General features: G+C 39.1%; 1 protein-coding gene across 4 annotated transcripts in view; it reads left to right on the forward strand.

The window, feature by feature from the left end:
* WWP1 (WW domain containing E3 ubiquitin protein ligase 1) overlaps window positions 1–12838 on the forward strand; it is a 131830-nt gene that overhangs the window by 42840 nt on the left and 76152 nt on the right. For 3 of the 4 annotated variants that reach the window (XM_065902766.1, XM_065902768.1, XM_065902767.1), the window contains exons 4-5: window positions 5195–5333; window positions 5805–5929. In XM_065902766.1, coding sequence (XP_065758838.1) covers window positions 5195–5333; window positions 5805–5929 — 264 coding nt within the window. Of the gene's footprint in view, window positions 1–5194; window positions 5334–5804; window positions 5930–12838 lie in introns of those variants that run through there. The other variant, XM_065902769.1, reaches the window with a different exon arrangement.

Below are 12838 nucleotides of genomic sequence, written 5' to 3' on the forward strand. Positions count from 1 at the left end.
CCTAAATTAAACAAGTCTTCCTCCAAGTCAGATAAATTCACTTTCAAATTCACTTTCTGTAGAGAGGTATCGTTAACTTCTATAGTGACATTTTGATTTCAGAATTTTTCTTTGAAAAGGCAGATAACCTCCTTTTTTTGAAACCTACTTTCTAGGGAAAGCATTTTTTAAAAAAATTGCCAGTGTTTGTATAATTTCAGATGGGTAAGTTATGAATACTACCTCACAGAGAGGTTAATAGATATATTGAATCTGAAGACACTTCAGTTCAGTTCAGTCGCTCAGTCGTGAATCTTTGCAACCCCATGAATCGCAGCACGCCAGGCCTCGCTGTCCATCACCAACTCCTGGAGATTACTCAAACTCATGTCCATTGAGTTGGTGATGCCATCCAACCATCTCATCCTCTGTCGTCCCCTTCTCCTCCTGCCCCTAGTCCCTCCCAGCATCGGGGTCTTTTTCAGTGAGTCAACTCTTCGCATGAGGTGGCCAAAGTATTGGAGTTTCAGCTTCAGCATCAGTCCTTCCAATGAACACCCAGGACTGATCTTCTTTAGGATGGACTGGTTGGATCTCCTTGCAGTCCAAGGGACTGTCAAGAGTCTTCTCCAACACCACAGTTCAAAAGCATCAATTCTTTGGCGCTCTGCTTTCTTTACAGTCCCAACTCTCCCATCCATACATGACCACTGGAAAAACCATAGCCTTGACTAGACGAATTTGTGTTGGCAAAGTAATGTCTCTGATTTTTAATATGCTATCTAGGTTGGTCATAACTTTCCTTCCAAGGAGTAAACGTCTTTTAATTTCATGTCTGCAATCACCATCTGCAGTGATTTTGGAGCCCCCAAAAATCCGACACTGTTTCCACTGTCTCCCCATCTATTTCCAATGAAGTGATGGGACCAGATGCCATGATCTTAGTTTTCTGCATGTTGAGCTTTAAGCCAACTTTTTCACTCTCCTCTTTCATTTTCATCAAGAGGCTTTTTAGTTCCTCTTCACTTTCTGCCATAAGGGTGGTATCACCTGCATATCTGAGGTTTTTTATATTTCTCCCGGCAATCTTGATTCCAGCTTGTGCTGGAGTCCAGCCCCAGCAGGATCTAGGGGTACCCTCAGGATGAACGGCCTTGGCGAGTAAGAGAGAAGAGAGAGAGAGAGAACAGACCGGCCCGGTCTTTATTTTTCACCGTAGCCTTTATACCCTAAAGGCACATTTCTAAGGGGAGATAAGCACACAGACTTAGTTTAACATTATATCAGCTTGTCCTTCAGGAAACCAGACGTTCTCTGTATACTTTTTGTTTATGAGAGTCTTTTCCATAGATTTTTTTGTACATTACCTTTTGGCATTGAGCTTAGCAGAAAGCAGAAAAGTGGCAGTCTCATGGTACAGCAGGTTGCAACATAGTATAAATACAATCCTGTTAACACAAAGGTCAGTCTTTTTGCAGAAGTTCTCAGCTAAATTTATCTAAAAAGTTTAGCACACAAAGACTGCAGCTCAGGTGAGGCAGCCTCTGTTTTAGCTTTCTTGGTTAAAATTAACAATTATCTTATTGTTTTTACACTAGGGCTAAACTCTTATTTTTCTGGATTTTTAACTATATTAACAATAGTTTCCACTGCACAACCTCAGCACATTAACAGCAATCAAACGCTGATCTAATAACCACTTTTAAAACAATATTTTTTGTATTCTCTAATAGGGCTTCCTCACGCCCCAAAGGGCTCTGTGCCTATTAGGGCCTTTTTTATGGTTAATCTCTGTGTATAATATCTTTTGGCCTTCAGGCCTGTTGACAATTTATGGCTTGCACCTGGTGTAACTTTAAGCAACTTCAGTAGCTAACCTTGTCTTTCTTGTGGTTAATCTGTTTTCTTCCTATTCGGTGTCATCTCCATGGGAACTAGATAGGATTACATTTTTACGAACAGAAACGCAAAGGATTGCAAAAACAGCAGATATAGCACAAAACAGGCTTAGTCTAAAAGTTAACTACCAGCAAGAAGTCACCAGCTAATCTCTATCTAAAGTATTTTTTATTAGGCACATTTGTGGCTATTTTATTTGTAGAGCCTTTCTCACCCCGCGGAGGGACTTATGCTTAATGGTTTCTACTGTTAGCGTACTGTGCTTAGGATGCTTAGAACAATCATGAGCATTCTTTGCAATAGGAGCACACATATGCCAAACAAGCCAGAGTGCCCGCAAAAGGGTTTGAATTGAAGCATTTCCTTCATCTTTGGCCCCTTCATAGGGTAACAGCGTCTAGGAGATTTATTAATTAGGGTCTTAAGTTGGTCTTTATTCAATGAAAGAGGAGCAGGAGAGCTCTTGGCAGGCAACACAAAAATCTGCAGCAGGGCGAACAAGAACAACAGCAGAAAAAGGGGGGAGGATACAGGTTGGGTTAGAGGCTGAGGCCAACCTGGCGGGTCCCTTGTGTCCTGAACGGCCTTGTGTGTCAGGTCTTCTCACGACCTCGTCATGGGTGGGCTCTCCCACAGCAGCTGCCGGCAAGCTTGTGCTTCTTCCAGCCCAGCGTTTCTCAGAACGTACTCGGCATACAAGTCAATAAACGAAACTAAGCCACGCCGTGTGGGGCCACCCAAGACGGACGGGTCATGGTGGAGAGGTCTGACGGAATGTTTTCCACTGGAGAAGGGAATGGCAAACCACTTCAGTATTCTTGCCTTGAGAACCCCATGAACAGTATGAAAAGGCAAAATGATAGGATACTGAAAGAGGAACTCCCCAGGTCAATAGGTGCCCAATATGCTACTGGAGATCAGTGGAGAAATAACTCCAGAAAGAATGAAGGGATGGAGCCAAAGCAAAAACAATACCCAGTTGTGGATGTGACTGGTGATAAAAGCAAGGTCCAATGCTGTAAAGAGCAATATTGCATAGGAACCTGGAATGTTAGGTCCGTGAATCAAGGCAAATTGGGAGTGGTCAAACAGGAGATGGCAAGAGTGAATGTCAACATTCTAGGAATCAGTGAACTAAAATGGACTGGAATGGGTGAATTTAACTCAGATGACCATTATATCTACTACTGTGGACAGGAATCCCTTAGAAGAAATGGAGTAGCCATCATAGTCAACAAAAGAGACTGAAATGCAGTGCTTGGATGCAGTCTCAAAAACGACAGAATGATCTCTGTTCATTTCCAAGGCAAACCATTCAATATCATGGTAATCCAAGACTATGCCCCAACCAGTAACGCTGAAGAAGCTGAAGTTGAACAGTTCTATGAAAACCTACAAGACCTTTTAGAACTAACGCCCCAAAAGGATGTCCTTTTCATTATAGGGGACTGGAATGCAAAAGTAGGAAGTCAAGAGATACCTGGAATAACAGGCAAATTTGGCCTTGGAGTACAAAATGAAGCAGGGCAAAGGCTAATAGAGTTTTGCCAAGAGAACGCACTGGTCATAGCAAACACCCTCTTCCAGCAACACAAGAGAAGACTCTACAAGTGGACATCACCAGATGTTCAACACTGAAATTAGATTGATTATATTCTTTGCAGCCAGAGATGGAGAAGCTCTATACAGTCAGCAAAAACAAGACCGGGAGCTGACTGTGGCTCAGATCATGAACTCCTTATTGCCAACTTCAGGCTTAAATTGAAGAAAGTAGGGAAAACCACTGTGACCATTCAGGTATGACCTAAATCAAATCCCATATGATTATACAGTGGAAGTGAGAAATAGATTTAAGGGACCAGATCTGATAGACAGAGTGCCTGATGAACTATGGATGGAGGTTCATGACATTGTACAGGAAACAGGGACTAAGACCATCCCCATGGAAAAGAAATGCTAAAAAGCAAAATGGCTGTCTGAGGAGGTCTTACAAATAGCTGTGAACTCACTTACCTTTCTCTTAATGCTGGAGGCAGCTTAGAATTAGCAAGAATTTGGAGAAATCAGAACTCTTATACACTGCTGCTGGGTGTGTAAAGTGGTACAGCCACTGTGGAAAATAGTTAGCCATTATTCAACAGAGTTAGCATGTGTGCGTGCACACTAAGTCGCTTCAGTCATATCTGACTGCAGCCCTATGGACTGTAGCCCGCCAGGCTCCTCTGTCCATGGGATCTCCAGCAAGATTACTGGAGTGGGTTGCCATGCCCTTCTCCAGGGGACTGTCCCAACTCAGGGATCAAACCTGTGTCTTTTAGTAAAGCTCTTCACCACTAAAGCCACCTGGGAAGCCCCAGCAATTCCACTGCTAGGTAAGAGAAATGAAAACAGACGTCTACACAAAACTTTCTAAGCGAATGTTTATAGCAGTATTTTATGCAGAGTAGCCAAAAAGTGAAAACAACCCAAATGTCTATCAGCTGCTGAATGGATAAATAAAAAGTGGTATGCCTATACAGTGAAATATTATGTGTAAATAAAATGAATGAAAATACTCATGTATGCTACAACTTGGATGAAGTTAGAATGCTAAGTGAAAGAAGGCAGTCACAAAAGACCATGTTATTTGAATCTAAATCCATTATTTGAAATGTTTAGAACAGGCAAATCTATAAAGACAGAGAGTAGATGAGTCGTTGCCTAGGGCTGGTGGCGAGGAAGAGGTGGGATGGAATGGAAGGGTGACTGCTTAATGGTATGAAGTTTCTTTTAGGGGTAATAAATATATGTTAAATTGCTTGTGGTGATGGTTGCACAACTCCTGTGAATATAATAAAACTATTGTGCAGTTTAAATGGGTGAATTATATGCTATATTATATTTCAGTAAAACTACTTAAAGTCAAATGGTTCTCAGGCATGAACAATAGCCCTTTTGTATTGTTTCTTCATTTGTCAGCAAAAGGAGTTTGAGTTGCTCAAGAAGCACAGTTCCATTTGTATTGATTTACACTATTTTGTGTGCTGAGTCTCTTCAGTTGCGTCTGACTCTTTGTGACCCCATGGACTGTAGCCCACCAGGCTGCTGTGTCCGTGGAACCCTCCAGGCAGGAATACTGAAGTGGGTTGCCATGCCCTCCTCCAGGGAATCTCCCCGACCAAGGGATCGGACTCAGGTCTCCTGCGTTGGCAGGCAGGTTCTTTACCACTAGCGCCACCTGCGAAGTCCCGAAGAGTCGGACACAACTGAAGCGACTTGGCACACACACACTCTGTGGCTAAATATATTCACTAGTGGTTATCATGCTTCTTGTTAGTTTCTAGTGCCAAACTAAAAAGAAAAAAGAACTGGTTTGGAACAGCAATATATACAGAAGTAGCTGCAGATGGAGAAAGTAAGAAAACAGCAAAATCCAGTAGTTCTTCTAATCCAAAATGGGAAGAACAGCTAACTGTGTAAGTATCTGGTGTAAAGAATGCAAAGTTTTCAAGAGAGTATTGTTTTGGGAATGTTTTTCTGGTGGTGGGGTTTTTTGGTGATTTTTTGCTGTTATTTCGGTGAGATAACTTCAAAGTAAAGAATTCTATATTTTAGTGTTACTGGACAATTTATGTATAGTAAAAATATTATAACTAATGCAGTCAGCTATCTTAAATCTTTAGATATTTGTTCAAGTAGAATTAATGTTATTGTGAAGTCTTAATAAGACTTTTGATGTATTGTTGGTGTTTTGGTTTGTCAATTACAGAAATTGTTTAGATATTGAATTCCTAATGTACTTGAAAATAAATGTTTTTATTTATAATTCAGCTAGTTTACTGTTTCATGTAGTATTTTTTCCTTAAATAAGCTGAATTCATGACTTTTTGAAAATTATTGAAGTAAATGTATTCTCCTGTATTTTTGTTAAAATTTTACCCTTACAGAAATGTAACCCCACAGTCTACATTGGAATTTCGAGTTTGGAGTCATCATACTATAAAAGCAGATGCTTTGTTAGGAAGAGCAACAGTAGATTTGAAACAAGCTCTGTTAATACACAATAGAAAATGTAAGTTTTTTGTCCTAATCTTTGTTTTTGTTTTAATTTTACTTTAGACATTCTTAAAATATCCTGAAGTCTAAAAGCCAAAAAAAAAAAGTTTTGTATTTATAAAAGGAGAGATTCATTTATTACCTATGACTTTTTAAAAATTTATAACGTTATTTGAAATACGAAATATGTACACTGGCATTTCTCTATCCAAGAAAGGTATACAAAATAACCCCAGTCGTCTGTGAATATGCCCTTTTATCAGTGATCATCAGTGATTTATTTTATATTCAAAGGCTTGAAAACTGATCATTATCTGAGCCTACTCTTTGTTTCTTAGCTAATAACAATTTTGCCTGTACAAAATAGATTCTGACTCTTTAATTTTCTTTTTTCATTATCGAGTTCATGTTTTGAAAATATGGAGTCTATAGAAAATCACAGAGGAATATAAAAATTATCTGTAATTTTTACTATCCAGAGATAACTATAGACATTTTTTTCCTTCTTTGTATCTATTGGTTTATCCTCTTCTTTTTTCATTTAAGAATATAATATGAACATTATGTTTCCATTACATAAAATTTTTCTAGCATAAGAATTCTTAAAAGTAGTTTAATTATTGTAAACTTTCTATCATGGTATACGCAAATTTGGGTGTATATACTTGTTACTTCTAATTCTGAGAAATTGCTTTTATGAAATTCTCAAAATATTATGTGATCTAAAGAGCATTAAAAACTGGATGATTTAACTGGTTTCTTATTATTTGATGTTTAGGCAGTTTCTAATAGTTCACTCAAATACAACTGTAAATCTTTATGTTCATCGTCTTAGTTCTTTAGAAATTTTCTTATTCCTAACAAATGTGCTAAAATGCTTATTTTTAAATGTTAATTTTTTTAAAAAATTCTGTTTTTAACAAAAAATTCATATTAACTGAAAAATCTGTTTTTAGTATAGTATTTGGACATAAGGAGTTATGAGTCAAGAAAATGTAAAAGCCACACTTATTTTTATGTATGAGTGCATGCTAAGTCACTTCAGTCATGTCTGACTCTTTGGGACCCCCATGGACTGTAGCCCACCAGGCTTCTCTGTCCGTGGTATTCTCCAGGCAAGAATACTGGAGTGGGTTGCCATGCCCTTCTCCAGGGGATCTTCCTGACCCAAGGGTTGAACCCGTGTCTCCTGTAGGCGGATTCTTTACCACCAGTGCCACTTGGGAAGCCTCAATATTTATGTGTAGTGATTTAAAAAAAAATCTCTTAAGCATTGAAAGTTTAATTCTTTGCTATGTTATGGCTTTTGGTCGTTCAGTTCATCTTTGTGACAGGGATAAGTAGTAGGTCTTGTATGCAAACGTATGTTGCTTGGTCTGATGGTAGGTGGATTTGTACTTTACCCCCAGCTCTGTGGCATTATTGGTATAAATATGTAATACCTCTCAATTTACCTGTATTATTTCAGAATTGACTATTTGGTTTCACCTATTTATATGCTGTTTCTACTCTGGATTAAGCTTTTATAGAGGACCTCTTTTCTAGTACAGTGGTTTTTTTCTCATAATCTCATAGCCTAGAGATAATGAGTGCTGATATTTTGGTGAATTTTGTCTACATGTGTACATGTATAATAATTGGGATCATATTCACCTTCATATTCTGCTTAACTCTCAATGTTAATATATCTTGTGCATTTCTCTGTGTAATTCACTGGTATTCTTTGAAAACTAATTTAAGTAGTTTCATAATATTTTACCGCAAATCATAATTTTTAAACCATGTTCCTACTGTTGCCATTTAGATTGTTTCCAAATCTGTTACATTAGGCTGTACTGAACCTTTCTATAAAGATTGTAATTATTCTCCACAGAAAGATTATAATGTTTATCTGCCAACGTGATTTTGTGGGAAGATTGTAATGTCTATATACTTGGAAATGAAACTCTTATAAATTATATATACTTAAAATTATCTCTTATTATTTAATTAGGCAGAATGTTCTCAGAGGAAAAACAAAATTTTATAAACATTCTTGCATGTCTGAAGTCAGAGGTTTCAGAAATTATAGTAGGAACATCATGTACACCCTAGGTAGTCAGTGTTTTTTTTAATTTTTTTTTGATCATTGAAAGGTGTATTAGTTTTCCAGGGCTGCCATAGCAAAACACCGCAGACTGGGTAGCCTAAACAAAAGCAATGTGCTCTCTCATAGTTCTGGAGGATAGAAGTCTGAGATCAAGAGGTTGACAGGGTTGGTTACTTCAGAAGACTCTTTTCTTGGCTTGTGACTAGCCGTCTTTATCTTACATCTTTATGTGATTTTCCCTATGTGTGTGCATCAGTTCAGTTCAGTTCAGTTGCTCAGTTGTGTCTTACTCTTTGCGACCCCATGGACTGCAGCACGCCAGGCATATCTGTGTCCAGTTTCCTTTTCTTGAAAGGACAGCAGTCGCATTGGATTAGGACTACCCTGCTGATCTCATTTTAACTTAATTACCTCTTTAGAGATCTTCCAAATAAAAAAGTCACCTTCTGAGGTACCAGAGGTTAGGGCTTAAACATATGAATGGGATGGGGTTGAAGGAGGGGGACACAACTTAGCTTATAACAAAAAGGGAAGTAAATAAGTAAATTAACTTCAAAAATTAAAAATGTTATCGAATCATAGTGCCTTAAATGCAGGAGAAACCTGTGAGCATTAATCCCAGTCACTCATTTTGTTGATTAAGTAAATTAACCTAAATTAATTGCTTGGGGGCTTCCATGGTGGCTCAGACAGTAAAGAATCTGCCTGCAATGTGAGAGACATGGGTTCGATCCCTGGGTTGGGAAGATCCCCTGGAGAAGGGAAAGGCCACCCACTTCAGCTCTCTTGCCTGGAGAATTCCATGGACAGAGGAACCTGGCGGGCAACAGTTATGGGGTCACAAAGAGTCAGACACGACCGAGTGACTAAGCAGAAGTGAATTGGTCAAGAATGGAAATAATCGCAGATTTTGAACTAGAGTACAGATTTTCTTATTCTTAGCTGCTTAATTTTAAATAGAAGTAATAGAAAACTAATATGGTTCTAGACAACCTTGTGGAATTTACGGATATACTCATAGTTGATAAAATCCTTGGTTGCCTTTGATTCGGCCTCTTGGTTTAGCACTTGAACACTGTCCCTCTTTTCTTCCTGTGCTCAGGGCCTTGACATTTTCTTCTCACAAGCTCATGTTTTTATGTATCCGTTCTCCTGATATATTTGGGGTAGAGCCAAGGGTTAATTCATTTGAATAGTTTTCTTTTTAATCTATGTTTGAAGGTGTTTACTTCTTCAGCCTTCATGGTGTAACATGAACTGTCGGTCAGCCATGCTGCTGTCTGCTTGCTAAGTTGTGTCCAGCCCTCTGACCCCATGGGCTGTAGCCCCCAGGCTCCTCCGTGCATGGCATCTCCTTGGCAGCAGTACTGGCCTGGGTTGCCGTTTCCTTCTGCAGGGGATCTTCCCGACCCAGGGATCGAGCCCACATCTCCTGTGTCAGCAGGGAGATTGTTTACTCTCTCTCTCAAGCCTACTATTCCTACTGTTCCTACTGAACCTTCCTCTCAAACCTACTATTTCTTAAATTGCAAAGGAAAAATCTGTTGTCAAAGTTAAAGCCAGACACTAGTGGTAAGGATATATTTTAGTCAGTAATACACCTTTGCAATAAGGAAGAAGTTCCAGCTCGAGCTGAACTCATCTTCAATTTAGAAAGTGAAAATGAAAGTTGCTCAGTCATGTCCGAGTCTTTGTGACCCCATGGACTATACAGTCCATTAAATTCTCCAGACCAGAATATTCGAGTGGGTAGCTGTTCCCTTCACCAGTGGATCTTCCCAAACCAGGTATCGAACCCAGGTCTCCCGCATTTCAGGTGGATTCTTTACCAGCTAAGCCACCAGGGAAGCCTAGCAACACTAGAAGTGGGTAAGCCGTCTCCAGTGGATCTTCCTGACCCAGGAATCGAGCTGGGATCTCCTGCATTGCAGGTGGATTTTTTACCAACTGAGCTATCAGGGAAGCCCCTGATATAAATCTTCAATTTATATAGAGGTAGTCAGGCATTTCAAAGGGAGAATAGAGGAGTAGAAAAAGGGGTGAGTGGAAACTAAGTGGAGTCAGGGAAGTGAAAAATTACAAAGAATTGATCAGTGTAAGTGTAATTAGGCCAGCTTTCTCAACTACTTAGAATTTTATTCTCCCACGAAGCTTGAGACGCCATCCTTCCTGATGATTAAATTTTAGAGGAATAGCTTTCTGGCCCTTGAGAAAGACGCTTCTGAATAGTGGACACACACACATCTTAAAGGGACAAAGGAAGGATCCACCATTGTGAGCCCTTTTTAGTCAAACCTCTTGGAAAGGGTGGCCTACCTCAGGTGTTGCCTGGAAGAAACAGTAAATTCTTTCAAGGCAGGCTGGAGTCTAGCGTCTCCTTGAATTGTTAAAACTATGTTACTGTTTGTTAAAGTCTTTTCATTTGGGGAAGAGTGGGGTGGATAAAATCTTTTGTGCTTGTTTTTATATAGCCAAGGTTGAGGCTTAGTCGAGAAGACAGCTCAGAGGAGCCTTACTTGAATTTGGGCAAGGAGAAAATCTTTGTCATTATATTCATGGGTGAACATTGTAAGAGTAGTGTAACTAATTCCTAGATTGGACAGAATTTCATTTTATATTTCAGTTTTGAAATTGTCAGAGCCACTTGAAACACTCCAGAGAGGAGTCAGGTAGCTGCCTTTTAAACACTGGAATTACACTGTTTTTTGTTTTTCATGGTGTTAGTAGCGTTTATCAACAAAAGTATTTTGAAATCCATTAAGATCACTTCAAATTGAATATGTCCAAAATGATTTACAGTGAAAATTATCTCTTTACATTGAATGATAGAGAAAGCCGAAGAATGTGTCATTTATTGTAGAAGACAGAGCATAGTCAAATCTATGAAAACATTTTGTTTTTAGCCTTATTTACTTGGTTAAAGCTAGTTATTTGTTTAGTCTACTAAGTCTTAAGTTCTTTTAAAATTCACTTAGTATCAGAACAACCTGAGATATTTTAAGCCAAGGTTTTGAACAAACAATATTTTTATTACTGGTGATACGTGTGTTTCTAGTCTTAAAGATTTTTAGGACTGAAATTACTTGGTGGAAGGGAAAATAGTATTAAGCCTCTTAGCTATGCATGGCTGTCTAGTTGCTTTCCCTAAAACTTAAAATAATTTGTACATAAAATGTAGCACATGAGAGTGCCCATTTGGAAATATTTGCCATACTAATAGATTAAAAAGATGAATATTTTTCTTACCAGAACATTTCTTTAACTTTTAATTAAGTCAGATTTTATTGATCAATCATATTTCATCATTTGTGATTGTCATTTTCTTACTACTTTCTTTTTTTTGCTGGTTTGTTCCTTTTATTCCTCACCAATTTGTGAAAGCTCTTTTTTTCTCCAAGCTAATCATTTACCTCCTTATTTTTTGTTCCCAGTTTTTATTTATAGAAGTTTAATATTATTTCAGTCATTAAAGTTTATTAATTTTCCTTTATTACTAAGTTCAAGGGATCCCTTCCAGTACTTATATTTAATAATTATCCATTTTCTTCCACATTTTAGCTTTATTTTTACTTTAATTTTTTTTCATAAATTCTGAAATTATTTTGTTACATAATAGGAGCTGGGAACCTAGTACACTAGCTCATACTGTGATGTGATGGAAAGACTTAGAATTCAGAAAACCTGGTTATTCTTAAGACTGTTCCTTACAAGCTTTTGTAACCTAATGCACTCATTCTTTTCTAAAATCCTGTTATCTTATTTATGTGCATGTTGGCCAGCTTCCAAAGTGGCCCTTATATATTCCTGTCTTCTATTTCATACATTTCTGTAGTCCCCTCCCACATTGAAACAGAGGTGGTCTGTGTGGAAAATAGAATATGCAGAAGTAATGATATATGATCTCCAAGACTTGATCAGTGAAGAGATTTCAGCTTTTGCCCTGGTCTCTTAGATGACTCACTCCAGGAAACAAGTTGCCATTGTGAAGACTGTCGACAAGTCCGTGGAGGGGCCCAAGTGGAGAGGAAGCTGAGGCGGCTTCATCAATGCCAGCTTCTCAGCTCTGTGCATGAGTCGCTTTTTAGGCAGTTTCCCACCCCTCCCAAACTCCTGGCCCACAGAAACTATGAACAATATTAAGTGGCTGTGGTTATTTTAAGTGACTGAATTTTAGGATAATTTGTTCCTTTGCAATAGATAATACTGTTTGCAAGCACTTTTAGAAAACAGCTTCAGAATGTGACTGTGAGCTCCCATCTAATTCTTTGAAATGCTGTGAAGACTGCGATTTCTGAAGGTCTCTTGTTTTCTGTGGTACAGAAAGAGTATATGTTTTTGACAAGTCCATGGTGAAAGACTGATCTTTTGCCCAATTAAAACTAGGGAAGAGGACTTCCTGGTGCTGCAGCAGATGGGAATCCACCTGCCATAGCAGGAGACACGGGTTCCATCCTTGGTCTGAGAAGATCCCACGTGCCGTGGAGCAGCTAAGCTCCTGTACCAGCCCTTGTGCCACAGCTCCTGAAGCCTGTGCATCCTGGAGTCCACATGCCACAAGTACCGAGCCTGCGTGCTGCAGCTCCTGAAGCCTGAGGGCCTGTAGCCTGCGCTCCGTCACAGGGGGAGCCCATGCACCGCAAGGAAGGGTGGGCCCTGCTCGCCACGGCCAGAGAAAGCCCGAGTGCAGCAGTGAAGACCCAGAGCAGCCAGTCAGTAAATAAGACTAAGAAAGTGTCTAGGAGGTAGGAAGAAAAATCCGCTACTGCCTTGCAAGTTTCCTGAGGACAGCCCTATCTTAATAGTTGATTTTAAACTTTATTAAGCGCCTACCTTTTG

Source organism: Muntiacus reevesi, chromosome 12 (assembly GCF_963930625.1).
Source record: "Muntiacus reevesi chromosome 12, mMunRee1.1, whole genome shotgun sequence".
Lineage (NCBI taxonomy): Eukaryota > Metazoa > Chordata > Mammalia > Artiodactyla > Cervidae > Muntiacus > Muntiacus reevesi.